The sequence below is a fragment of the Chrysochloris asiatica genome, unplaced genomic scaffold (genome assembly GCF_000296735.1).
Source record: "Chrysochloris asiatica unplaced genomic scaffold, ChrAsi1.0 scaffold00015, whole genome shotgun sequence".
Classification (NCBI taxonomy): Eukaryota; Metazoa; Chordata; class Mammalia; order Afrosoricida; family Chrysochloridae; genus Chrysochloris; species Chrysochloris asiatica.
This window is the reverse complement of record NW_006408533.1, coordinates 1084872-1111747: the sequence shown is the minus strand read 5'-3', so window position 1 is coordinate 1111747 and position 26876 is coordinate 1084872. Positions and strand designations below refer to the sequence as shown.

The following is a 26876-nucleotide window of genomic DNA, read 5'->3' as shown; positions in this document are numbered from 1 at the left end:
TCTACTCCCGTAAAGATTTACACCCTCGGAAACCCTGTACAGGGTCGCTATGGGTCGGAACCGACTCAACGGCACTTAACAACAACAACAACAATAAGTCTATGAGAAAAGTTAGCCCAGAAGTGACCACTAAGCAAAGGCTATTCAATTAGAAGTCTTTACTTAGTTAATAAGGAGCTCTGGTAGCGTAGTGGTTACGAATTGGGCTGTAAACCGCAAGGTGAGCAGTTCAAAACTACCAGCTGTTTTACGGGAGAAAGATGAGGTTTTCTGCTCCCGTAAAGATTTACAGCCTCGGAAACCCTGTGCAGGGTCACTCACTGTGAGTCAGAACCGACTCCTCGGCACATAACCACCAACCAACTTAGTTAATACTTTATACCAACCAACAAAAACTAATGTGGGTTTGAGTCAGAAGGAGGAGAAAAGCCCAACCTCTCCCAGTTTCCTGTTTGAGAAGTAGTCATTCATGCAGCATCTTTTCTTGAAGCATCTGCTCTGGGCCAGGCACCATCTGGACCCACACAGTATTTACCCTCAGGTTCTTGGTGTGGGTCTCCAGTTCCCTCATCTGCTTCAGAGCGTCTGTACTGGCACTCATGCCCTGTAGCTGAGACTTGAGTAGGCGGAGCTCGTCACCCATTGTGGCCAGGTCGTTGAGGAGTGTCATCACACAGCTGTCGCAATCTGTAAGGACCACAATCAAAGGCAAATGTGCTGCAGACTGGAGCCCCGAGAATGAAAGAGAGCACAGAGAAGCCCATCCTAGGTAACAATCACAACTGTACTGAAGCTCAGAAGGGGAAGCCTTCTTATAACAAACGGCAATTCTAGGCAACTTGTTGCTGATTTTGTATATGGAGAAAATAATCATAAATAGTTTTCATTCAGTGCTTGCTATTTACCAGGAGTTCTGGTGTGGCGCTGTGGGCTAATGCGTCAGACTGCAAAGTCATTTGAACTGCAAAGTCAGTGGTTCAAGCTCACCAGCTGCTCCTTGGAAACCCTATACAGTGTCACTATGGGTACTTAATAATAACAACAACATTTACCAGGCATTGTGATACAAAATTTCAAAGTATTTCCCCAGTGACCCAATGAAGTCGGTATAGGTCTGATGTTCATTGTACAAATAATAAAAGGGAGAAATAAGGGTGCTTGCCATGGTCATACAAATAGTAGTTGACAGAGGTTAGATCTGACCCTTAAGTCTGTTTGATCCATACCTGGCCCATAAACACATATCCTCCCACCACTGTAATACCAGCTGGGGACCTGCATTCTTATCACAGGGCTCATGTATCTTAAACTAAAGCCCATTACTTGGAAAGGAGGGCAGGAGTTTTCATTTCTCACCGTCACATTCTTCTCCAGGGCCACTATCTTTGGGTTCTTGGTTTAAGCAGTCTGAAATCAGAAAATAATCAGAGAAGACGCTGTTATTGAACTTATCCTTTTTGTTTTTAATTTTTTTTATTGTGAATTGGGTGACAGTTAATAAAGATCATCAGTTTTCCATTCAACAATTCATACACATTTTGTTTCATGTCATTGATTACAATCCCCACAATGTAACATCACTTATCCCACTTCCTCCTCCCTGTTTCCTGTTTCCATTCCTCCTTCTTTCCTAAACCTTCTGAACCTTGTCCTTGGGTAAATGCTGTCCTTTGATCTCAAATGGGAGATTACTCTAGAGTGTGTTTACCTCACTACTGTTACGGTTCCCTTACAGACCCTGTCTACTATTTGGCCCTTAGTCACTCCTGTGGCTCAATTTCCAATTTGTAGCTTGGCTTTCAGAAGCGCTGGTTTGGGGAAACTGTGATCACTAAACTATGCAGCATTACTGGCTCTTCTCTTCTCTCCCTTTCCAAAGCCATGGATCTGTCTCACCTCCCAGCAGGTTTGCTGCAGGGATTTCTTTTGTAGCTTCCTGATAATTCCAATTTATCATAAATTTCTTCTTTCTAAAAGGGTCATTATTATAAAAAGGTCATCATCTTCCTCAGGAAAAATTCTGATTATTTAAACTTTCCTTTGAGAACTCAGCAGTGGCTTTCTAATAGCTCGTGTAGGAGCCCTGGTGGCACGGTAGCTGAGCGCTTTGCTGCTAATAGAAAGATTGGCAGTTCTAAGCTACCAGCCACTCTTTGGGAAAAAGATGGGCCAGCTGCTTCTGCAACAATTACAGTCTTGGAAACCCTATAGGGACATTTCTACTCTGCCTTACATGGTTTCCATTAGTTAGAATTGACTCAACAGTAACAGGCTTATTAGTTAGTGTTAAAGCTTCAATTCTTTTGATATTCTCTTTTATAATTGTTTAGGTTTTGTTCAGTATCATCAAAAAGCATTCAACAAACTTTCTTGGAACACTTTGAGGATCCACTGTGTACCATAGCCTGGTGCCAGGTCCATGGTATCAAGACAAAAACCGTACCCCACAGTGGAGACAGACAAATTACAAAGGAGTGTAACAGATTCTGGGATGAGCGATGTGCACAACATTAGTGAAACCAGATGGCCAATTGCCGCACATATAGGCATAAACTTGGATTTGAAGTCAAGAACGTCATGGACATTCTTGACTCCTTCTCACTTCTACACTTGTTTCCTTGACATTCATTTTTCATACTGAAATGCTCTTTAATTTCCCTCTGAAAAATAATGTCACTTCATTGTAGCAACACTCTAAGCTTGAGCACTCCTTCAAATGTTTCTAGATGTGCACAAAGGTGCTCTCACTTTTGTTCTCAGCAACCAGTGATACTCCACACTTTTGTGTATATGCATTAAACCACACTTACTTTGTATTGTAAAAATAAGTTAACTATAGAACATTTGGGAAAATTAGAAAAATATGATAAAAACATTACCTTTGATCTTACCACTCCAAGACAGTTTCCTTTGTATACATTTTATTATATATAATCTGTTTTTGTTAAGTGCCGTGGAGTCGGTTCCAACTCACAGCGACCCTACTTAGGGTTTCTGAAGTTATAAATCTTTGCAGGAGCCCAAAGTCTCATCTTTCTCCCAAGGAACGGCTGGAGGGCTCGAACTTCTGACCTTGTGATTTGAAGTCCAGTACTTATCTTAAAGAGATACCACACTCCCCATATATAATCTAGGGTTTGCTTAATTTTTAAAAAAATCTTTTACTCATTCTTGCACATACAACTGTCCCTTTGTATCGTCAGTTTCTATAGCTACAGATTCAACCAACTTTGTACTGAAAATATTCAAGAGGGTGGGGGTGGTACAGAAGCAATTAAAGGGTCAAAGCAATCCCTCCAAGGCTAACAGGGAGTTGTTGTTGTCAAGTGCTGTCAAGTCGGTTCTGACTCATAGTAATCCTGTATAGGATTTCTGAGAAGCTACTGGTTTGAACTGCTGACCTTGAGGTTAGCAGTTCAGTGATTACTGCCACACCAGGACTTCAAGTGTTATTTATTTACACGACGTTTACATTATATTGTTGTTGTTGTTGTTAAGTGCCATCGTAGGTATACTGAATAATACAGACATGATTTTAAAGTACAAAGTGTATGGGAGGATGTGTGTATGCAAACACACCATCTTACATAAGGGACTTCAGCATCCGCAGGTTTTGGTCTCCACAAAGGTCCTGGAACCAATTCCCCTGAAGATACTGAGGGATGACAACATACATAGTTGGCCACTCTTCTTTGCTCAATTAGACTGTAAAAGTCTTCCTGCCTGGAAGCATGGTCTTATTTTCCTCACACTCTCCTCTTGCACCTTGAAAAGTCTATGAGTGCTTGGCTTATGTAGATGACTGATTAATCACCATCATTTTCTCAACATGTTTGAGTTTTAATAACCATTATTAATTGAATAAATAAAGATCACAAAATTAAACCAGTCCCACGTGAGAGCATTTTCTTTTGTTTTTGGAGCAAACAGTTAACTACCCCCATTTCAGGTTGTTAATTTTTGTTGTTGAAGAAGTATTAACCTCATGAATAGAGTGGGATATTGAAGCTTTTCCTTCAATAGCTCCACTGACGATAGAACTCACTTCCTTTTTAAAAGTCTTCTCCAAACAGTTTTAAAGTTTTGAAAGTTCTTCCTTAGAATGAGTTAAACTAGATCTCCCTTCAGCTATTACATCTCAGTATAAATTCTGTCCTCTATGCCACATAAAATAAGATAAACCCTTCTTCCACACACCAGCCTTTCAAATATGTCCTTTCCAAGTCTTCTTTCTCATGGTCCTGTTTCCTCAATCCTCCCTCCCTCATGTAACCTGGCTGCAAGTTCTCACCCTTGTTCTGAAGAGAACCTACTTTGTTTATTATCTTCTTAAGACATAGCCCTTCAGGAGGACTTATGTGAGCAGTGTGTCATGGAATGACACTTCTCCTGGTTTTAAACACTAGAACTCAGTGAGGAGACTGTGAGGCACTTTTGGACCCACATCACACTTTCTAAATCTACTGAATTTTTACATGACCTGCTAATAAGATATGTCTTACTCATGACCTACTACTTAAAGGTTAATGGTTTTTCCACTCAACTGTAGCAATCGTCTGAATGCAGCAAAGGATTATTGCATAGTTTAAAATCATGAAAAGTTGGCGTCCCCATGTTTACTCAATCTGCTTTGCTAAGAAAATACTCTAAGAATCTGGACTATTTGAAGAACAATACAGTATTAGTACTGGAGGTAGATGCAATGGCAGAACCTTGCTTGGTGAAAGCAAAGAAGACTTTGAAGTACTTACTCATGAAGATCAAAGACTACAGAATTCAGTATAGATAACAACTAAACATAAGTGAAACAAAAATCCTACAGTCTGAACCAGTAAGTGACACCATGATAAATGGAGAAAAGGCTGAACTTGTCAATCAAGGATTTCATGTTACTTAGATCCACAATCAACACCCTTGGAAGCAGCAGTTATAAAATCAAATGATGTATTGCACTAGACAAGTCTACTGCAAAAGACATCTTTAGAGTTTTCAAAAACAAAGATGTCACGTTGAGGTGTGACTGATCCTAGTCATGGTAGTTTCAGTTGCTTCATAGACATGTGAAAGCTGGACAATGAATAAAAAAGACCTAAGAAAAATTCATGCATTTGAATTATGTTCTTGTACATAGGGTCACTAAAAGTCAGACTGACTCGACATCACCTACCACCACCACCACCAACAACAACAACATAGGATCACACTCTTATCCCTACCAAAATTTTTTCCAGCTCACAATTCTGTATGTTGAAGCTCTTTTTGATCCTAAATGTGTCAAACAGGTATTTCCTTTCTTCTCAACTTTATGCTGTCTGATAACTGGCTAGGTATGTCGTCTATATTTTCATCCAAGAAAAAAAATGTTGAATGTCTTGGAGCCGGTGGTCTGACAATAGATACCTTTCTTTGTTGTTGTTGTTAAGTCCATTTGAGTTGGTTCTGACCCTGTATAGGGTTTCCAAGGACCAGCTGGTGAGTTTGAACTGCCAACCTCGTGGTTCAAACCAACCCGTGCTTTATCCCATAGTGCCAAACATACTCCTTCTAGACAGATATTAATTTGCTTTGTATTCTTTTGGGAATAATCATTTGATTAGATCTAATCAACACACCCAGGTTTTAGTTCTTCATTTAGTCTATACACATAGCATGAGAGTTTATCTCATGTTTAATGTTATACTATTATCGAACTTACACTATTATCAAATGTTATACTATTATTAAATAAGGAGCATATATTTCCTTTTTGTTCCCAATGAACACATTCTAATTCCTAGTAGCCATCTTTTCCTTGTTCGTTTATATAAGAGGGTAAGAGCTTTAATGTCTTCAAAAACACATAGAAAGCTGACAGGACAAGAAACTTATAGTGTCGAAGGACAATCTTAGCAAAATTGAAAGGTAAGGTTTGAAGTTACTGAGTTTCAAAACCAAGTTACTTTCTAAAAATCCTAACTAAAATAAATTATTCACCAAAGCTGTAAATACCACCTAAGCAATTGTAGGGTTGTCAACACAAAGAGCCAACCTGTTGGCAGAAATAGCATATGCTTCCTGAAAGTTGTTGCTAGTGTTGATGGCCTGATATTTTACAGTAATTTTATAGATGCATGCTAAGAAAGATGTGAGTCAATCTTACCTCCAGTCAGGGGGTCACAACTGCCCAATTGGCCATTATTGTTACAACTGCATGGCTGGCAGCTACCTCCAAATTTCTGGGGATTCCCGAAATATCCTGGTGCACACCTGTATATGTTAGAAAAAAGGTGAAACACTCCAACAGTTTATCATTTAGTCTACCCAATTTTCTTAACATCTGGGTTCCAGTTTGGGATACTGTAACCCTATGGGAAGCCAGCCGACATAAATTTACAAAGACATCTATGTTTCAGTACAAGGTATTGGCCCCTTGAATGAAATGAGAAGGGAAAGCAAACAGAGATTCTTTCTTTCCTCTTTGGTACTAGGGCTACAGAGTCTTCAAACTCACCCTGAAATGAATGACAGATGAAGAAAATGCACACGTGACAAGTGGTTTAACCAATATGAAATTCAGTGGTAGCTGAATTTCATGCAAAAGTTGTGTTTCTAAAGATAATATGGAATTTAAATATTGCTTAAGACAAAATTCTTCACAGGAAGAAATATAAAGTAAGATGCATATCATTTCAATGTATTCATGAAGTGGCATTAATATTTTCTACTTCATTAATTCAGCTGAAATGATTTATACTGGGTTATTTGTATAATTCAAATTTGTATGAGTTGTAACAGTGTTGAATATAATGGGCTTAAACAACTTGGAGACCATTACAATTGCTACTTTTTGCCTAGAAACTTCATTACTCTAGATAATTTAATACTAAGAATCCAGTTCCTTATCCACAATCTTAAAGACTATACTTTATTGAGTCTCAGATTCTATTTTAAAATGTATTATCAGTTTTTGGAGTTATTGTTGTTGTTAAGTGTCGACTCAGTTCCAACTCATAGGAGCAGAAAGCTTCATCATTCTGCAACAAAATTGTTGATGGATTCGAACCGCCAACCTTGTAGTTCTCAGTGCAGTACTTATAGTATAGAGTCACTGTGGTCTCTTTTTGGAATTGGGAAGTGGATTAGAAATGTATCTAAGAGTGAAGTATCATACCTGTCCCTGAAAACAACAGTATTGTCATTAAATTGTTGCATGGCTAGTCTTCTTATCGCTGAAGTCTACACAATTAAGGAAATAGGATATTTAACTCTCTTCCCCAAAAGTAAACTTTTCATCAAGGAGCTGTGAAACAATTTAAATACGCTTTAGCAATGGATACGCTGTTGACATCGTGCCATGGGCCCTTGTTTAGGACCAGGAAGATCTTGGTTCTGCCTCCACCAATTACTAGTTGTATAATCGAAGGCTGGTCTCTTAACCCTTTTCTTTCTCTGTTCCCTACACACAAATGTAAATTCCGTGAAGCTATAGATTTTTTGACTGTTTTGCCCACAGATATATCCTAATACCTGGGATAGTTTCTGGCATATATTGTTGTTGTTAAGTGTCGTTGAGTCGGTTCTGACTCTCATGGAACCTGTATAGGGTTTTCAAGACTGCAAATCTTTACAAGGGCACCATGCCTCATTTTTCTCTCTAGAGGCTTGAACTGACAACCTTGTGATTAGTAGTCCAGTGCTTATCCTATAGAGTCAGCACACCCAAGGGTGCAAATGGTTAATGCTCTTGACTGATGACTTAAAGATTGGAGGTTTGAGTTTTCCCATGCAGACTTTGGAAGAAAGTCTTGGTCATCTTCTGAAAAATCAGCTATTAAAGCCTCCAGGGAGCATAGCTCTACCCTGACACAATGAGGTCGCCCTGGGTCAGAGTCAACTCCATGGTACCTGGTGGTGACTGTGATCATTCATTATAAGACAGGATGGGGCAGTAAATTTATATATGTGTATAACTTGGTATCATTTTGAACTGTTGTATTTCAGACGGAGCCCCTAATTATAGAGAAGGTAATTAAACAGAGACGGCTTATCTTAGTCTCCTGCGCAGGTTGGTAATGTACTAATAATAGGGCTTCACTTTCCTTCACATGACCAGCCTCTTACTTCACCTAACAAACCATGCCATACAGAAGACCTATGTTTTACAACGATGTTTTAGATGTCTCACCTACATCTCTAAACTTTCCACAGAGTAGATGTCTAATTATAAAGCCCCTTATATTAAAGTCACATAAATATTCAGCAGGTGAGATTTGACGACCTCCCAATTCTTGCAAAGCATCTGTTACTGATCATGAGAAATAATTGGTTCTGGATTCTCATGTTATAGTCGTGACTAAACATCACAGACTGAAAGAAAATGTCCTGCTTTCACTGATGACATTGTTACAACTACTAAGAACACATTTGTCATCTGTGACTCTAAGTGGTTGAGGGAGAGAAAGACGATCAGAGCTTGGTATGAGCGGGAAACCTTTCCTAGCCCCTCCCCCAGCTTGCTGTCCCCTCCAGCGAGATTTCCTGTACATGGTCCTATTCTTCATCTCATATTGCCCTGGAATTTAGCACTGTGTAGTTCTGATGTGGTAGAATAGCACTGGTCTGCTAACCACATGGTCAGTGGTTCAAACCTACCACTGACCTTGGAAACCCTATACAGGGCTGCAATGACTCGATGGCACTTAACAACAACAGTTAACAACACATACCAGGAGTGAGGGCAGAGCATTCAATAAATGTTTAACAAATGAAATATTTTATATCAAAAGGACTTTTACTGGTGGAAGTTTTTTTTTTTTTTTTTTAATTTAAAAACAATAGCTTGCTGTCTTAAGACCTTAAATGTAACAAACACAAACTGGGAAAGCTGTATGAAGGATTAAATTAGAAACGGACTCAACAGCAACTAACAACAACAACAACAACAACAACAACACAGATGTGATTCCTGGAACATTTTAGATAGGTGCTGGAACAACTTTCCAACTCCACCCTCCCCCACACACACGCCCATCTCAGTAAAGCTGCCACTTCCTTCCTTCCCTCAGCCTTCAGAGCTGGCTGGGCACCATCCTATGCAGCCTGATTCAGCCCTGTGATGTGATCTCAAGGGGTTACAGCCACATCCATTCATTGTTGTTGTTGTTAAGTACCGTCGAGTCGGTTTCGACCCATAGCGACCCTGTACAGGGTTTCCGAGGGTGTAAATCTTTACGGGAGTAGAAAGCCTCATCTTTCTCCCGCGGAGCAGCTGGTAGTTTCAAACCGCTGACCTGAAGGTTCGCAGCCTGATTCGTAACCACTACGCTACCAGAGCTCCTGGAATTACTAGACTGTAATGGACCATGCTGTCTCCACTTAGTGCAGCACCAGACCGACACTAGGATCTCCATACATTTCCCATTGAAAAATGAATAAATAATAGATTAGAGGTAAGTATGGGAAAAGTTCCTCCTGAAATTACAATAGGAGAAAAACAGAAACCACCTAAATGCCCATCAACAGATAAATGGGTCTGCAAAATGTGTTACATATAAGGGGAGCTTCAAAAAGTCCACGAAAAAAATCTCCTGTGACTTTCAACACCATTTTTCCACAAACTTTTTGAAGCCTCACTATAAAGGGTACTACAGTTTAATATGGTGTGCTACTTAAAACAAATCTCTCTATGAGACCAAAAAGATCAACAATTACTTTAAAGTAAGATGAGCCCATAACTGTGCAGAGAAAGTAAAGCACACTGGAAAGGGAGCAAATAGAACACAAGGAAAGGGAATGCTGACTCATTGTGAAAATGTGTCACTCACTAATGTCATCGAATATGTGGCGCTGTGGGTTAATGTGCCAGACTGCAAAGCCGTTTGAACTGCAAGGTCAGTGGTTCAAGCTCACCAGCTGCTCCTCGGAAACCCTATACAGGGTCGCTATGGGTCGGAACTGACTCTATGGCACTTAACAACAACAACGTTATCGAATAAGGAGCTCTGGTAACGTAGTGGTTCAAAATCGGGCTGCTAACCTCAAGGGTAGCAGTTAGAAACTATCAGTGGTTCCGTGGGAGAAAGATGAGGCTTTCTGCTCCTGTAAAGATGTGTAACCTCAGAAACCCTTATACAGCGCACATCTGCTGCCACCACCAATGTCAGTGAATAAATTATACAGTACTGTGCAAACTTCCACTGACTGAACATAAAATAACATATTATTTTATTAAACAAAGATGCGACTATGATGGAAACTTTGCCCTAAATGTGTTAATAATATAGTGTGGGGATGCTTGCGTGTGTGTGTGTGCATGTTTGTATAGGCATGTATGTGTGTGTTGGAGTATGAGTGTGTACTAGTACACACTGTGTGGAGTAGAGTATGTAAGGAAATGGGGTAACAGAAATGTATGTTGGGTAGAGCTACACAGAGATATGTATGAGGGTACTGTGGTTGCTAAGTGCCGTCGAGTTGGTTCTGACTCACAGCGATCCAGTATAGGGTTTCTGAGGCGTGGCTGGTGAGACTGAATGGCTGATCTTGCTGTTCAAACTGACCTTACAGTCCAGTGCTTATCTAAGGGCGCCACACTGTTATAGGAATATGAGTTGTTGTTGAAAGTACCACGGAGTAGATTTTGACTCAGAGCGATTCTGTAGGAGGCTTCTGAGGCTTTCACTTTTTTTGTGTTGGGGAGCGGAAAGCCTCATGTTTCTCTCATGGAGTGGCTGGTGGGCTCAAACTGTGGATCTTGTGGTTTGTAGTCCAGTGCTTATCCTATGGAACCACCATGCTCCCATGGCTACATGCAGGTGTGTGTATAGCCTCATTATCAAATTACTGAAGAAAAAAAATAGCAACCTAGGAGAAGAAGAATGGCTATGTATGATGTATGAAGTGAGCAGTCTTGCATTTTTCCCAGTCTTCAGTAAAATGAACAGTTCTGCCCTTAGCTCTGAGCTTCGACCCAGCAGAGCCCCACCCACAGCTGGTACCTGCAGCAGCCTGCCCATAGAGCCCTGCCCCACTCCTTGGGGGCGGTGCACCCACCTTTCACACTGCGTCCCTGTGTATCCGGGTTTGCAGGAGCACCTCACGTTGCCTCCATTCACAACACAGCCAGTGGCAAAACTTGAAAGAAGACAGACAAAAGCCCCAGTGAAAATAAAAATCAATAGGCTTCATGCTCTCAAGTTTTGTTACAGGGAACTGACTTGCATTAAAGTGGACATTGAAACTTGGGGTCTTCTGGCTACTTCTTGTGTGAAGAAAATTTTACCTGTCAAAATGTGTAGAGATGATGATGAAATGTCTCAGCTGACCCTGGGCATACTGTGGTGAATAACGCTGACGGCATTTATTTCATTTTATTTTTGGCTTGGAGAAATGCATTCCTGTCCTCAAGACAGAGCAAAGTAACTCCATTTGGAAAAGAAGATTACCACAGCATTTTTCCAGGGATAACATGGAAAGAATAAAACAAGTCTAGGCAAAAAGAGAACAGGGAGTTCCAATTCTTTTTTTATTTCCCAAATTTTCTCCTTGTTTATTCTAATTCTTTTATATTGGGCTCATTGCCTTCTGGGACAAAGGTGGGGGCAGGCAGACTCAGAGCCTTAGAAAGGTCTACGACACAGCACATGCTTGATTTAGTTTAGGGGTTCTACCTGCACAACATTGATGACTTTCACACTTTTTCAAACTAAGTAGTGGAATTCTGATCCCTTTCTTTTAGCTCTAAGCTGGCATGTAATTGAGAAGCAGCTTTTTTCTTTTATCTTCTTAACAATGAGGCCACAGGATAGCCCTGTCATCCTATGAAATGACTACGTCTGTCCACTGAGCATCTGTTGTTCACTGCAGTTGAGTTGGCTCTTGACTCACGGTTACTCCTTGCATAGCAGCCATAAATCCTGCCTGGTCCTGATCCACTGCAGATCTGACCTTTGTGATCCACAGGTTCTCACTGTCTGATTTTCAGAAGTAGATCACCAGGTCTTTATTCCTTGTCTGTTTTAGTCTAGAAGCACCACTGAAACCTACTCAGCATCACAGCAACACAAAAGCTTCCCTTAGTAGTCTGGTGATGACCAGCAGTAGAACGTCTCTGGGTCTCACTCACAGATGATTTGGAATTCTACTATACTCTGAAGGCTCTCATTCATCGCACATTACACTCGTGTAAATCTGAGGGAAAATGATTCTCCCTCATTGGATTGTGTGGATAATAGCAAATTTTGAGTAACATCATGAAGAAAGGGAATTCCAGAACACTTAATTGTGCTCCTGTGGACCCTATGTATAGACCAAGAGGCAGTTGTTTGAAGAGACCAAGGGGATCTGGCATGGTTTAAGTTAGGAAAGGTGTGTGTTGGTTGTATCCTTTCATAATATTATTCAATCTGTGTGCTGAGCAACTCATCAGAGCAACTGGACTACATGAAGAAGAACGTGGTGTCAGATCACAACCTGTGATATGCAGATAACACAACTTTGCTTGCTAAAAGCGATGACTTGGAACACCTAACAATGAACATCAAAGACAGTATGGATTACACTTCAATATAAAGAAAACAAAACTCCTCACAACTGGGTCAACAAGCAACACCATGATAAATGGGGAAAAAAATTAAATTCAAGTATTTCAAGCTACTTGGATCCACAATCAATGCTCACGGTAGCATAGACAAGAAACCAAAGGACATACTGCACTGATAACCTGCTGCAAAAGACCTCTTTAAAGTATTAACTAGCAAAGAAGTCACTTTGTGGACTAAAATGCACCTAACCCATGCCATGATCTTTTCAACTGCTTCACATGCATGCAAAAGCTGGACAATGAATAAGGAAGACCAGAGAAGAATTGGTGTCTTTGATTGTGGTATTGGCAAAGAATACTGAAAACATCATGGACTGCTATAAGAATGAAGAAATCTGTTCTGGAAAAAGTATAGGCACAGTGCTCCTTTTCAGGGAGGATGGAGAAACTTCTTACATACTTTCTACATGTTATCAGAAGGGACCAGTCCCTGGAGAAGGACATCATGCTTGATAAAGTGGAGGTCAGTAAAAAATAGGGGACCCTCAATGAGACACATGGACACGGTGGCTACAACTGTGGGCTCAAACGCAGCAATGATTGTGAGGATTGTGAAACACCAGGCAGTGTTTCATCCCACAGTGCACAGGGTGAGCTACAGACAGAACTGAACCAACAGCACCAAATAGTTTATCTTATAAAATAATTCTTGTTTGGGAAACCTCTCTTGGCCTATTAGATGAATACCTCTAGATGGATCTCTAAAGGGACTGTTAGAAAATTTTCAGTAGTACTATTAGTGCTGGAAGGAGAAGTTGATAAAATAAGTAGGGATTCACTGATAAATCAGAGGAAGTACATGTTACTTTAACTGCTTGGCAGCCGGGCAGGCTGACCTTGATGATAACCACATGCTTTGCACCCAAAGTAGAAAGGCATCTCTCCAGCACACCAGTGGAAATCTTTTTGCTCTCTGCTCTCTCTGGCTTCGTTCTAACAAGTCTGGGCAAGTGTTAATGAAAGCTCCCTTTATAAATAGAGTTGCAGGACTGAGCAGGCTTAAAGTATATCAAATTCATATATAACAAAGCAGGGTGAATATTTCAAAATCTATCTCCAGAGTGGGCACATGCCTTTTGGTAATTTTAAGCGTTGGCACATATGCCGATACCAAACCAAACTCACTGCCATCAAGTCAATTCTGACTCATAGTGACCCTACAAATATTTGTGAGATTGTGCATCGTTATGGGAGCAGACAGTCTCAACTTTCTCCCGTGGAGTGGCTGGTGGGTTTGGACTGCTGAACTTGCCTTAGTAGCCACACTTTTGCTTTGAGCCTAGGCACTGTGGCTACCTCATCACTATCTTCCTGATTTTCAAACCAACTCTTGCTTCACTTGGTTTCTCACAGCGGACGTGTAAAGATAAGCAAGGATATTAGAAGGAGCCAAACCAAAGTAGAATGTGGTTTACCATGAAAGGAAAACTAAAAGCTTGGCAATCTGAGTCTGCTCAGATGTTCCCCAGAAGAAAGGCTTGATGATCTACTACTGGAAAAGTAGCCATTGAAAACCCTGTGGAACACAACTGAGTTCTGACACACATGCACTGTAAGAGTTGGGACTGACTCCAGGGAAACTGGTTTTTTGGTCAGGTCTACACAGTCCATCAGAGCTCTGGTAGTGTAGTGGTTACAAGTTGGGCTGCTAATCTCCTGGTCAGCTGTTCCACAGGAGAAAGCTGAAGTTTTCTGCTCTCGTAAAGATTTATAGCCTTGGGAACCCTACACAGGGTTGCTTTGAGTTGGAACTGACTCCACGGCACACAGCCACCAGCCACACAGTCCATTGGCTACATTAGAGCCTGAACAATAACTTGCATCATGTCACTCCATTACTCAGAATTGTCCAGTGGCTTCCCATCTCCCTGAGTAACAAATACAAATGTGTATCATGGCTCAGAGAAGTCCGATGTACTCTGGCTGATCCACCAGCCTCGTTTCCTACCACATTTTCACAGCTCTCCAGCCAGCCCTGCCTTCTACAGGTTCATGAGCATACCACTGCATGGCCTTTCCCTTCTTTTTGTCTGGGGCATCATCCCTAAGATACTGCCACAGCTTTTTCCAGCTCATCACTCAGGTCCCTGCTTAAAATATTTAAAAAGTCCTCCTTCATCACCTTCTCTAATGAAGCCACTCATTTTCTGCCGCATTGTTGTTGTTGTTAAGTGCCATCGAGTCAGTTCCGACCCATAGCGACCCTGTACAGGGTTTCCGAGGGTGTAAATCTTTACGGGAGTAGAAAGCCTCATCTTTCTCCCGCGGAGCAGCTGGTAGTTTCAAACCGCTGACCTTAAGGTTCGCAGTCCGATTCGTAACCACTACGCTACCAGAGCTCCTTTCTGCCGCATAGCCCTATTTAAATTCGCTGTGTAACATTTATCCCTGTCTGAAGTTATACTTCTGATGTATTTATGTAGGTGGTTATTGAGTGCAATCCCAACACACACACACACACACACACACACACACACACACAGTAAAGTCCCAGGAGATCAGAGACTTTGTCAGTCTTCCTTACTTCAGTTTCCCTGGCTCTATAATGGGTGCCCAATAATTGTTTAACCACTGAATAAACAGCAAGGGAGGAAAAGTCCAAAAGAATATGACTTAGAATAATAGGTTTGTTTTGGATATTCTGCTTGCTTTAAAAACTATAACAGTTCTGTTGAGATTATTAGTCACCTATCATGCCATATGAAGAGTATATATAATTCAGTAGTTTTTAGTATCACCACACAACTGTGCAACCATCCCCCCCACAATCAATTTTAGAACATTTTCATCACTCCCAAAGAAACCCTGTACCAATTGGCAGTCTCCCCTGGCTAAAATCAGACGCTAAACTATTCTGTGTCCACGGGTTCTGTCTAAGCTTGCCAGTACCTGTTTGTATGAGGACAGGGACAGGCACTGCAGGATCCGTGGGTGGCACTTCCGTAATGACCCTCTTTACAGTGTTCACAGTGGTCCCCAGCAGTGTTGTGCTGACAGTTCTTGGGATAGAATGAAGAGAACAATTAATAGCAACCTGTTACATTGACTACTTTTTCGTTCACTGTAACCTGAATTGCTCACACAATTCTAACTCATGTCCTCTGATTTTGTACAGTGATATCAGTCCCAATAATCATATATGTTCCTTGTCTAGCCAAGCATTGTTTACGCTAGAAAAAAAGATGCCTGCCCTTTGTTACTGGACATCAGTCATCACTACACAGAACAGGAATTTTTTTTTTTTCTTTTTGCATCGACATCAATCGTCAGAAGGCACGGTGTAGTGGGGACAGACCAGCTGGGTACAAGTCCCACTCTAACAATTTGTTGTTCTGGAATCTGGGGCAAGTCCTTTCATCTCTTTGAGTTGCACTGACTTTTATATATCAATTTTACTAATGTATGATTTATATACCAATTTTATTACAATGTATAATTAGAAAAATATCCAATGCAAAATGTGATAAATACCCACAAATGTAGATATCTCTCCTTCTTCCCCTTAGGACTACCTCCATAAAAATTAATTTCATTTGACTTCATAACTCATCTAACAACAGTACACTGAAGAGCAACGAAATGGAAACGTGTTTTTAACACATGGATTTGTTAAAACAATAAAAACTTACCAAAACCAAACCCAAGGGCATAACAAGCCGATTCTCACTTACAGCGATCCTATATGACAGTAAAACTGCTCCTTAAGGTTTTTAAGACTAGATTTTTACCAGAGCAGACTGTTTCATCTTTCTCCCACAATGTGGTTGGTGAACTTAAACCACCAACCTGGCAGCTAACAGGCCAACACTTAACCATTGTGCCGCCAAGGCAGCTCCTACATAGCAAAAAAAAGCTCTGAAATTAAATGAAATGTCCAAAGGAAGCAAGCATTTAATTTTATCTAAGTATCTTGTTGATACTTAGATAAAAATCTAATGACTGTTATTCTTCAGAGCAAAGTACTGAAATAATGCAACTTCACAACTGAGCAATCTGCTGAAAACAGTCCTAGTGGTTAGGTCAAATTTATTTGATGGAATTTTAGCCACATATGCCCTTTCTGGGCTTTACTCTAATAATAAAAATCTAAAGTGCATAGGAGTTCTGGTGTGATGCTATAGGATAAGCACTGGACTGCTAACTGCAAGGTTGGGGGTACAAACTAGTCACTTCTCAGAAATCCTATACAGGGTCTCTGTGAGTTGGAATCAACTTGATGGCACTTACCAACAGCAAGTGCATAAGAATAGCATAGCGGGAGAAGTTCCCTTGTTGTTCTTGTTGTTAAGTGCTATAGCGTCAGTTTCAACTCATAGCAACCCTGTATAGGGTTCCTGGTAGCATAGTGGTTACGAATCAGGCTGTGAACCGCAAGGTTGGCAGTTCGAAACTACCAGCGGTTCCGTGGGAGAAAGAGGAGGCATTCTGCTCCCTTAAAGATTGACAGCCTCGGAAACCCTGTGCAGGGTCGCTATGAATCAGAACCGACAACAACAACATAGGGTTTTACAGAAAAGACTGTAAATCTTTTCGTGAGCAGAAAACCTCATCTTTCTCCCATGGAGTGGCAGGTGGGCTTGAACCGCTGACTTTGCGGTTCACAGTCCAGTGCTTTGTGCAAATTGCCAGTTATTAGCTGCTGTGGAGTCAACTCCAACTCATGGTGACTCCATGTGTTGAATCGATTGTGATTCTCGGAGACCCCGTGTGTGTCAGAGTAGAACTATGCTTCAGAGGGTTTTCAATGACCGAGTTTCCAGAAGTCTGTCACTAAGCCTTTCTTCTAAGATGTCACTGGGTGAACTTGAACTGACAACTTTTTGATTAGCAGCTGAGAGCATGAACTGTTTGCACCAGCCAGTGACCCCTTGTGTTAATCATATGACCTCAAATCAGTATACTTTTAAAAACTTGGTTTTGTGAATTTTACCCTTATATGCAGAGGTGACTCTTGAGTAGGTAACTTTAATGCATTTAGATTTACGAATAAAAGATGAAGCCAGCTTGGGAAAACTTAACATCCATGCATATCACAAAAGGGCCTTCAGTCATGTAATCAGTTTGTTCTGATTAAACAAATCAATCCTTCACCAACTCTTGAATAATGGAGAAAGGCACAATCAACTAAGGTGTTAAACACAGGGATACGTAAGTTCCCCAGACGTACAACTGTGCTGTAACTGCCAGGGATTCATGAGTATATCAAGAAGTGGGCGGGACTATACTGTGGAAACTGCTCACATGTCAATATCAGATGTCCATCAGAAGTTGACTCCTGCCTGGAATTTTTCCCTGTGTCCCTAACTATCACCATTTGTGGGATTTTTTTCCCTTTGGGTTCTGGCACTCCTACAGCTGACCAGCTCTGCCAAGGAGCCCTCAAAGGTGGTCAGATGAGGGCACAAGACGTCCTTCACCCTCACTTTGCTCAGCAGCTCTGACTCAGCCATAAAACATATGTTCTTTTGAACTAATCATTACTTTCCCACTTCAGTGTTCTTTCCTTTTCAACTCCCAATGATAATTTTAAAGAAGAACATTTCTGGATACATATATTTTAGTCCTACGTCTACCTAGTTATGAGGTTAAAAACCCTGGAGAAACAAGAAAAACATGAAGAAATAAGAACCACAATGTGGCCATCTGCAGTCTGCAGAAAGCTTTCTGAATACTGTTCTTCACAAGACTAAGAGTGTGTCAGCCCCCACGGGGACATGGGGGCGGATCGTGGAAAGGGGTCAGAGCCTGTGTTATTTGGTAAAGTTCCACAAGAATTTCTGAAATGCCCTGGCTCTCAGCTGAGCACAGCTATTCTTGAAGCTATCTTCATCAGTTCTGCGTACTTGAGACATTTGCCTCTCAGGGTCTTTGTGTTTCATTTTGAGCCTCCCAGAATGAATGAATGACAGAGTGCCCTCCTTCACTCTCACAGCATGTACTCTCCTAGTTACAGTTAACAACCAGCATCTACAGGCACTTGTTGAATGCCAAACTATGCCAGATGCTTGGGATGCAGGAATGAATTGGTACCCTGATTTGGGGGCAGATATAACCCTGTTAACTACACATATGGAGTCCTGGTGTGGCACTGTGGGATAAAGCACTGGAACGCAAGGTCAGTTTGAATCACAAGGTTGGTTGTTCAAACCCATCAGTTCTCCTCAGAGAGCGTGTACAGGGTCACTTTGAGTTGGAGCCGACTCGACAGACAATGTCACTTAACAATAACAACACATATGGAATATAATACTGAATTTGTTGCATTCAAAGTTCTGTGCAGAGTTGTGTAAGAGCAGAGGAGGTGCAGCTGACCCTTCTACAAACTCAGGGAAGGCCTCCCAAAAGTGAGGGTTCTGAATAAAGGATGGAAGAGTAGATTTCAGCTGGGTGGAGAAGTCAGGGAAGGCCATCGCAGGCCCAGAGGACAGTGTGTAAGGAACCTCAGAGTCTTGAGATGCCTCAGCATTCTGTGCTCTCAGACGGAGGGGTCAGAGGAGGCAGGCTGCACTGGTAAGGAGGCCCCACAGGCCCCCTAAGATTAGGGCTTCCCCCTGAAAGCTTCACTGGGGCCACTGGAAGATTTTAAATGGGGAAGCCCTGGGTCCCATAAGAATTGCAGATGAATCATTCTGGGGACAGCAGGGGAGATGGGCTCAAAGGCATGGAATTAAAAGAAGGAAAACCAAAGAAAGAGGATGGGAAGAGAAAGGGGAATATACAGAGAGGCTATAGTGGTAGAGGAGGTGAGAGAGACAACAACGGGGCTAGGGGAGCTAAAGGAAAGGGAAAAAGGAGTGAAGGCAGGGCAAGGAGAAGAGGAAAAGGCGGGGCCTTGACAAAGAAGGGAGCACTGGGGATCCCCATAGAGAGAGGGGAGCCCTGGGGGACCTCCACTAAGAGAAGGGAGCCTTGGTTACCTCCACAGAGACAAGGGAGCGCTGCCAGTCATTCCAGCAGCCACGTCAGTGTAACATACCCCATGATATTCCTGCCCTCAAATGAACATGCACAAGGGGTTGGGCTATTTACTTTTTAAACTTCGAAGCTTATTTTTTAATAATATGGAGACTTGCACGTGTGTGAAGGTTCTCGGTTTGAGAAATTTGCTCTGGACCTTTAGAGGTAGGGGTCAATTTACAGAGGCATCAGCCTGAAAGCATTCGACACTCATTTCCCCATTTCTGTTCATGCAGTCCTGGTGTGGCGCTGTAGGATAAGCACTGGAATGCTAACCACAAGGTCAGTAGGACATCAGAGGCTCCTTGGAAACCCTATACAGGGTTGCTATGAATGGGAATTGACTTGATGGCATTAACAACAATAACAAATTCATTGATGACTGGGGTTGTAACTGGGGTTGGCAACCTCGCAGTGGCTACATTACCACTCCCTGCTGCGCCACCACTGAGCACATGTGAGTGTGTCCAGACAAGGGCCCCAGTGTGTACAAACCTGCACATACCTGAATGTGTGTACACACATCCCCCAACTGGCTGCAAATGTTTCAAGAACAGGGATGATCTTTACTTTACAATTTTAACTCCAACACTTAGCTTAGTACCTGCACAATAGCAGCTGTTTAGTAAGGGTCTGCTGAATGATTTAGCTTCTAGAGACCCGCTGGCCATTAGGGATGAGTGAAGGCAGACTTACAGGAAAAGGAAGTGAAACAGCCAACTGTGTTTGATTAAAACCTGTGCATTGTGACTGTCACCCTCTCCCTGGATGAATAGACCACAGACAAAACTCTCTTTGTTTTCAGCAGTTTTTACAGAATAGACTTGACATGTAGAAATGGTTCAGTGATAAGTTAAATATTCATTTTTAATCAAAGCATCTACCTACATTACATACAACATACAGCATCAAAGATACTATCTTATATAGGGATACTTAGGAGCTGAAAATCCAATAGTTTCTGATGTCTTTTGTTCTTTCTGAACTTATAAGGCCAAAATCCTACAAATAGTCTATCAGGCTCTTCTTAGCAACATCCTGTTCTGGCCTGTCCAGTCTTGCAGGGGAAGTAATGCCTGGGACATGCTGAACTGGCTTAATAGGGACAGTTGAAAGGCACTCTAGTTGAAGTACACAATGCAAAGGAAATCCAGGCCAGAAAAATGCATTTCCAAAAGAAAGCACAACATAACTGTGGTGGGGGAGAGTCTGTATTCCTGGGGGTTCACACACTCTCTCCTTCCTTTGGAGCTGACCCTTATTACCAAGGGGCAATTTGGTAAGAGAAAGGAAAGAAGCAGAATAAGAAAAGGTTTCACGAAGGATGCAAAATAAAAGTTTTATAGGAACTTGATTTTATGGGTAGCATTTTCTAGCATATTACAAAGAAAAGATTGCTTTCCAGTGGATAAGTCATAGACCTCAGGGTCGCCCTGAAAGGAAGTTAACACTAGGAAGAAGGAGGAGGTTGGGGCAGGTGTGTGGGGGTTCCTTCTCCCTGACTCCCTCCCCTCACCTGGCTCCTACATAAACCCACATTGTCCTGGCGGTGGAGGAGGGTTCATGTTTGACTGAGCTATATATATGTTGTTTGTTGGTCAGAACCATTCTGTTGGTTCCAACTCACAGCAACTCTGTATACGGTTTACGAGGAGCAGCTGGTGGGTTTGAACTGCTGATCTGCAGTGAGCAGTCCAGTGCTTATCCTACAGCATCACACCAGGGCTGTATATATATGGTGGTGGTTATGTGCCGTGGAGTCGATTCCGACTCATAGTGACTCTGTACAGGGTTTCCGAGGCTGTAGATTTTTGCAGGAGCAGAAAGCCTCCTCTTTCTCCCGCGGAACAGCTGGTAGTTTAGAACTTCTGACCTTGCGGTTCGCAGCCCGATTCGTAACCACTACGCTACCATAGCTTATATATATATATATATGTATGTATGTATATATATATATATATACTTTCTTTAACATCGCCAGTGCCTTGTGGTGTTGCTGCTCCTCTGATCACAACAATACCCCACCCTCCACAACCTCCTGCCACCCCATTTATAATATCTTGGCAAGTTTTAGGATCCACCCCAGGAGAAAGATGAGACTTTCTGCTCCTGTAAAGATTTACAGCCTTGGAAACCCTATATAGGATTGTTATGAGTCGGAACTGACTCTACAGCACACAACCACCACTACCACGAAGGTTCACTCATCCATATCATTTAATGACATAGATTTAGAAGCTAATGTGTAACTGTTCAGACAGATGTTCTCAACTGATGAAATAGGGGCAACAGTAGAGTGTAAGATTATTCAGTCTTATAACACTTGAGCTGAGGGCAAGCTCCTAACAAGAGCTAGGGTAATGAGCTAGCTCTGATTCATGGCAACCCCATACATCAGAGTAGAACTGTGTTCCATAAGGCTTTCAGTGGCTGAGTTTTTGGAAGTAGATCCCCAACCCTTTTCCCCAAGGCATTTGTGGGTAGACTCAGACTTTCAACCTGTCCATTAGTTGCCATGAGCATTAACCATTTACACTACTTAGGGACTCCCATATATTACATAGGAACTCTATTAGGTGAGGAGCCCTGGGGGTGACATGGGTTAAATGTTGGGCTGTTAACTGAAAGGTCGGCAGTTTGGACTCACCACTTGCTCCACGTGAGAAAGAAGACATGCTCCCATGGGCTCTCTGGTGGGTTCAAACTGCTTTAGGGTCACTCTGAGTCAGAATCGACTCGACCGCAGTGGGTTTGATTATTGTGTTGGTTAGAGGGGAAATGGAGCAGAAACAGACTGCCTGCCAGGAACAGTAAGGCATCAGTTTACTCACAATGCATATCCCGGAGCCATCCTGGCATCGATTGGAATGCCCGTTGCAATTGCAGGGAACACACCGTCCAGTAGACAAGCCATTGTTATCCCGATAATACCCAGGGCTGCATCCCTGTTTTTCAAACACAATGTTTCATCAGTAGCAAGAAGGAAACAGCTATTATTCCAACATGACAAGTCTGACTGTGGAGCACTTGCTTTTTATCTTCTTTCCTTCATTCTGTATATGGATTTCTCACTTTAAACTCTAGCAAGGCCCACTTTCAGTGTGTGAGGTTGTGTTTAGTTCCTATGCAACTGTGCGAATGTGGGCTTGCACCTGAGTTGAGATGTGAGGTGGGGGAAGTTGAGGGTGGGCTGTGGAAATGGGGATCCTCTCCTCTGAGGGGGAGTGGGAGGGTGGAATGGCGAAAGAGCCTACAGGGCCAGGAAGTTAGTCCTCAGGGGACTGGGCAGCTAGCCAAGCACTTCAGGTTAGTTTTCCTAAGGGAGCCACGCAGGTTCCAAGCTTGCTTTGGGGACAGCTGGGGGGGAAAGAGAAGGAGGGGGAATTGTTGTTAGGTGTCATTGAGTCAGTTCTGATTCACAGTGACTCTATGCACAACAGAATGAAATACTGTCCAGTCCTGTGTTGTCCTCATAACTGTTGGTGGTGGTGATGGCGGTATGTCTTGGAGTCGGTTCTGACTCATAGTGACCTTGCATAGGTTTTCTGAGGCAGTAAATTTTTATGGGAGCAGAAAGCCTCATCTTTCTCCCATGGTTACCAGCCCAGCTTTTAACTCACTATGCTATGAAGTCTGAACTGGGATTCATACAATTATGGCAGATTCAATAGTCAGAATCACTTCATTATCACTCACTATCTGTGAGCAATGGGGACCTGGGCCACGTTCAAGTTCTCATACAGGACTCGGCATGAACGTGACCCATTTGTCCACACAGAACATTTACAGACCCAGCTTGAAGAAGCCTCTGTGAGTTTGGTCTTGTTTTCTTGTTCAATAATGTTTTCATTATTTCTGTTTCCAGCTTAATACAGATGATTATGCTTCATACTAATAAAAATGTATTTTTAAAAATTTTGATGAACTGATGTTAAAAATAAAAACCAAAAAGGGTTCTAGCCAAGAATGCCTCCAACTGGAAAATATAAAAACTATTATTCATATACTAGACTTGGTAGCTTTGTAGGATAAGCACTGGACTTTGAACCAGAAGATCAGCGGTTCAAACCCACCAGCTTCTTGGGAAAATGATGAGGCTTTCTGCTCCTTGGAAACCCTATACAGGGTCGCTATGGGTTGAAACTGACTCAACTGTACTTAACAACAACAACAAAACATGAAGACATTATTAGATTTCCATCTTTAAGAAAATGCCAGACATTTTCTTCATTCTGTCAGAACTAAGGATCAACATGAGTCAAAATTAACTCCATGGCAAGTGGATTTTTTAATCACTGTACAATTTAAGAACAGATTTATGACTCCCCCCCCACTACAAATCTCATATATGTCCTATCTTTAAAACATCAGGAAAAAATAGTATTTAATGATAAAAGACAAACTTTGAATCTGTAAGACATTGAGGTTACAGTTAAAAGGAATTTTGAATTGAACAGTACATTCCCATTTATCCGTGGCTATAAGGATCTCTGGAGTACAGTGTTGGCACCGTGGGTTAATGTGCCAGACTGCAAAGCTGTTTGAATTGCAAGGTCAGCAGTTCAAGCTCACCAGCTGCTCTTCAGAAACCCTACACAGGGTTGCTTTGGGTTGGAACCGACTCGACAGCACTTAACAACAACAAAAACAACATACAGGTCTCTAGACCCTGTCTCTAGCCTTGGTGTGGCTCTGTGGGCTAATGCACCAGACTGCAATCATTTGAACTGCGGGGTCAGTGGTTCAAGCTCACCAGCTGCTCCTTAGAAACCCTATGCAGGGTCACTATGGGTCGGAACCGACTTAACAACAACAACAACATAAGGGTCTCGGGCTGCACAAAATGAGGGGCGGGGAAAACATCTGAGGGACTGGAGGCAGAAACAACACTTACAACCCAGAGTGAAATAGCTCAATCGTTTGTTGGGAGCTTCTTCCAAAATTACCACTGACTGAAAACATACACAATAACAAGGTCGTAATTTCCCATATAAAATCCCCTTAAGCTATTAGGAACCATGTTTAGGCAAAAGTACACATTGTAAAAACTTAGATTACTTTATGTGCTATACGAACAGGCTTGTCTAAAGAAGAATCAAAGTATGAAAGGAATGTTTTTTATCTGTAAGCATGAATGAGAGATGAAATTTAGCTAATGATGGTGGGATTGTATCTACACACAAATAATCCCTATTCATAAGTGGCAATTACCTCATAATTACTGCTACAGATAGTATTACATGCTTGTAAAATAAGCATATTTGGTAAAGAGCAAATTATCCAAAGAGCAAATGCATCAAGTTGGTTTATGACAATACACATGAGTAAAAGCCTAAAGTGTACATCTTTGGTTATTGAATAATTTATCTTGATTAAAACTAACATTGCTCTTCTTAGTTTGCTTTTGATTATAAACAGAAAAAAGGCATCTTTGTGACTCTCTAAGAGCGTTTGTCAGTTACTGAAATACCATCATTTTGTCACTTCTATAAAGCAAGTAGCCCCCCGCACACACGTTACATAAAATTCAGCTCCTATATTCAGATTGCATTGAAGACTAATTCTAAATAAAAATGAATGTGTCCTAATATATTATTTTAGTAAATATGTGTTTCTATTTAGTTGTATTTTCAATGTGATAATTATTTATGACAACGTTTCCAGTAAACTACAACGCATGGTAAAATTATATCCCTTTCAGGTTTCCAGAGCTATTTCAATAGCCATAGAATCTATATCTCTGCATGCGTCCATATAACATCCAGGAAATTAACAGGAAGATAACAGAATTTATGAATGTTCAATGCCTAGCAAATTACAGCCTGTCTGTTAGGTACTGTGTAAATCTTATCTGATCACTCTCCTGAGCAGGAATTCCCCTGATTCTCAGGATTTATTTTATGGGTGATTTTTCTTCCAAGCAGATTTTGGAAACCTACAGAGATTGGACACCTTTTCCCTGAGGCAAAGGGCACAGTTTCAATGTATATTAACATCCCACAAACATTCAAATTCTTAACTCCCTTGGCCTTTCCAGGTGGGCTGATGTTTATGGGGTTTGTGGTTAACAGCTCAGGGAGCAATCTGCCAAGTATAGTAATAAATGCTGCCAGTCAACAAAATGGGGAAGCCATCAGCCCTCCCCCAACCCACCCACTTACTCACTAATCACCTTAACTGAAAATGTCACAAAGCTGGGAACCCTTCCCCACCCCAACCCCACATTGAGAAACCGACATTACCTGGCTGGGTCTAAACTCCACATAACTTGCTTGCAGATGACTTTGACTTTGACCAGGAGGCTGAGGGAATGCCCTTTGCTGCTGTGTGTTATATCCCAGGCACTGCCCCAGCACTGCCCCAAAGAGCCACAGCCATCCTGTGCTCCGGGCAGACCACCTCACTGAGGGGAGCATCTTGGTCCCTGGGTTCCTGCTGGCTGTGCAGGAACCTCTGCTGCTGCTTCTTATACCTGCCCTGCCCTTCCCGCTCAGTGCCCGGGCCTGCCTGACTCAGGTAGGGAAGGCTGTCTGCGGCACGAGCCCCACCTTTAAACTTCACGCATGAGTCAGACTGTGCAGAGCACACCTAAGAGTCCCGGAAGTAAGCACACCGCTCTGTAATTCCTGTGAGGTGGGGCCGACATCACCTTCTACCCACCTAACCCTGCAGACAGCACTAGACGATTAGCCGCAGTAAATCACAGGCTGAATCACCCCTTGGAGTATTCCCTGGGTATAAGAGAGGGCAAATCTGCTGCAGAAGGTCTCTGTAAAGTGTTCAGAAACAAAGATGTCACTTTGAGGACTAAAGTGTGCTGGACAATGAATAAGACTGACAGGAGAGAATTGAGGCCTTTGTATTATGGAGTTGGGGATGAATATTAAATATCACACAGACTGCCAAAGAAATAACATATTGGAGTTACTTGAAGTACAGTCAGAAGGGAGGGTGGAGCGAGACTTCATCTCATGTACTTTGGACATGTTATCAAAAAGGACCAGTCCCTGGAGAAGGACATCATGATTGGTAAAGTGGAGGGTCAGTGGAAAAGAGGAAGACCCTCATTGATATGGACTGACACAGTGACTGCAACAGTGGGTTCCAACATGGCAGCTACTTTGAGGAACGCTTTGTTCTGAGGAACATAGAGGGTCACCGTGAGTCAGAACTGACTCAACAGTACCTAACAACAACAATGAGAGAGGAACCCAAGACGTCTTCCCTTTGGGCTATGGAACTTAATCAGTTAGAAAAGAGGTAGCGGTAGGAGGAAGAATGCAGGCAATCTGTGGACTAATTGTTATAAAACTGGAACCCCCAGAAAACCATGGCAAGT

At 42.0% G+C, this 26876-nt stretch overlaps 1 protein-coding gene across 1 annotated transcript in view; it reads right to left on the bottom strand.

The window, feature by feature from the left end:
* Positions 1–26876, bottom strand: part of LAMA3 (laminin, alpha 3) — a 368228-nt gene that overhangs the window by 65966 nt on the left and 275386 nt on the right. Inside the window, exons 39-44 of the mRNA XM_006835121.1 lie at positions 22369–22482; positions 15470–15579; positions 11032–11112; positions 6140–6246; positions 1357–1407; positions 536–687 (exon numbers count right to left, since the gene is read on the bottom strand). Coding sequence (XP_006835184.1) covers positions 536–687; positions 1357–1407; positions 6140–6246; positions 11032–11112; positions 15470–15579; positions 22369–22482 — 615 coding nt within the window. The remainder of the gene's footprint in view (positions 1–535; positions 688–1356; positions 1408–6139; positions 6247–11031; positions 11113–15469; positions 15580–22368; positions 22483–26876) is intronic.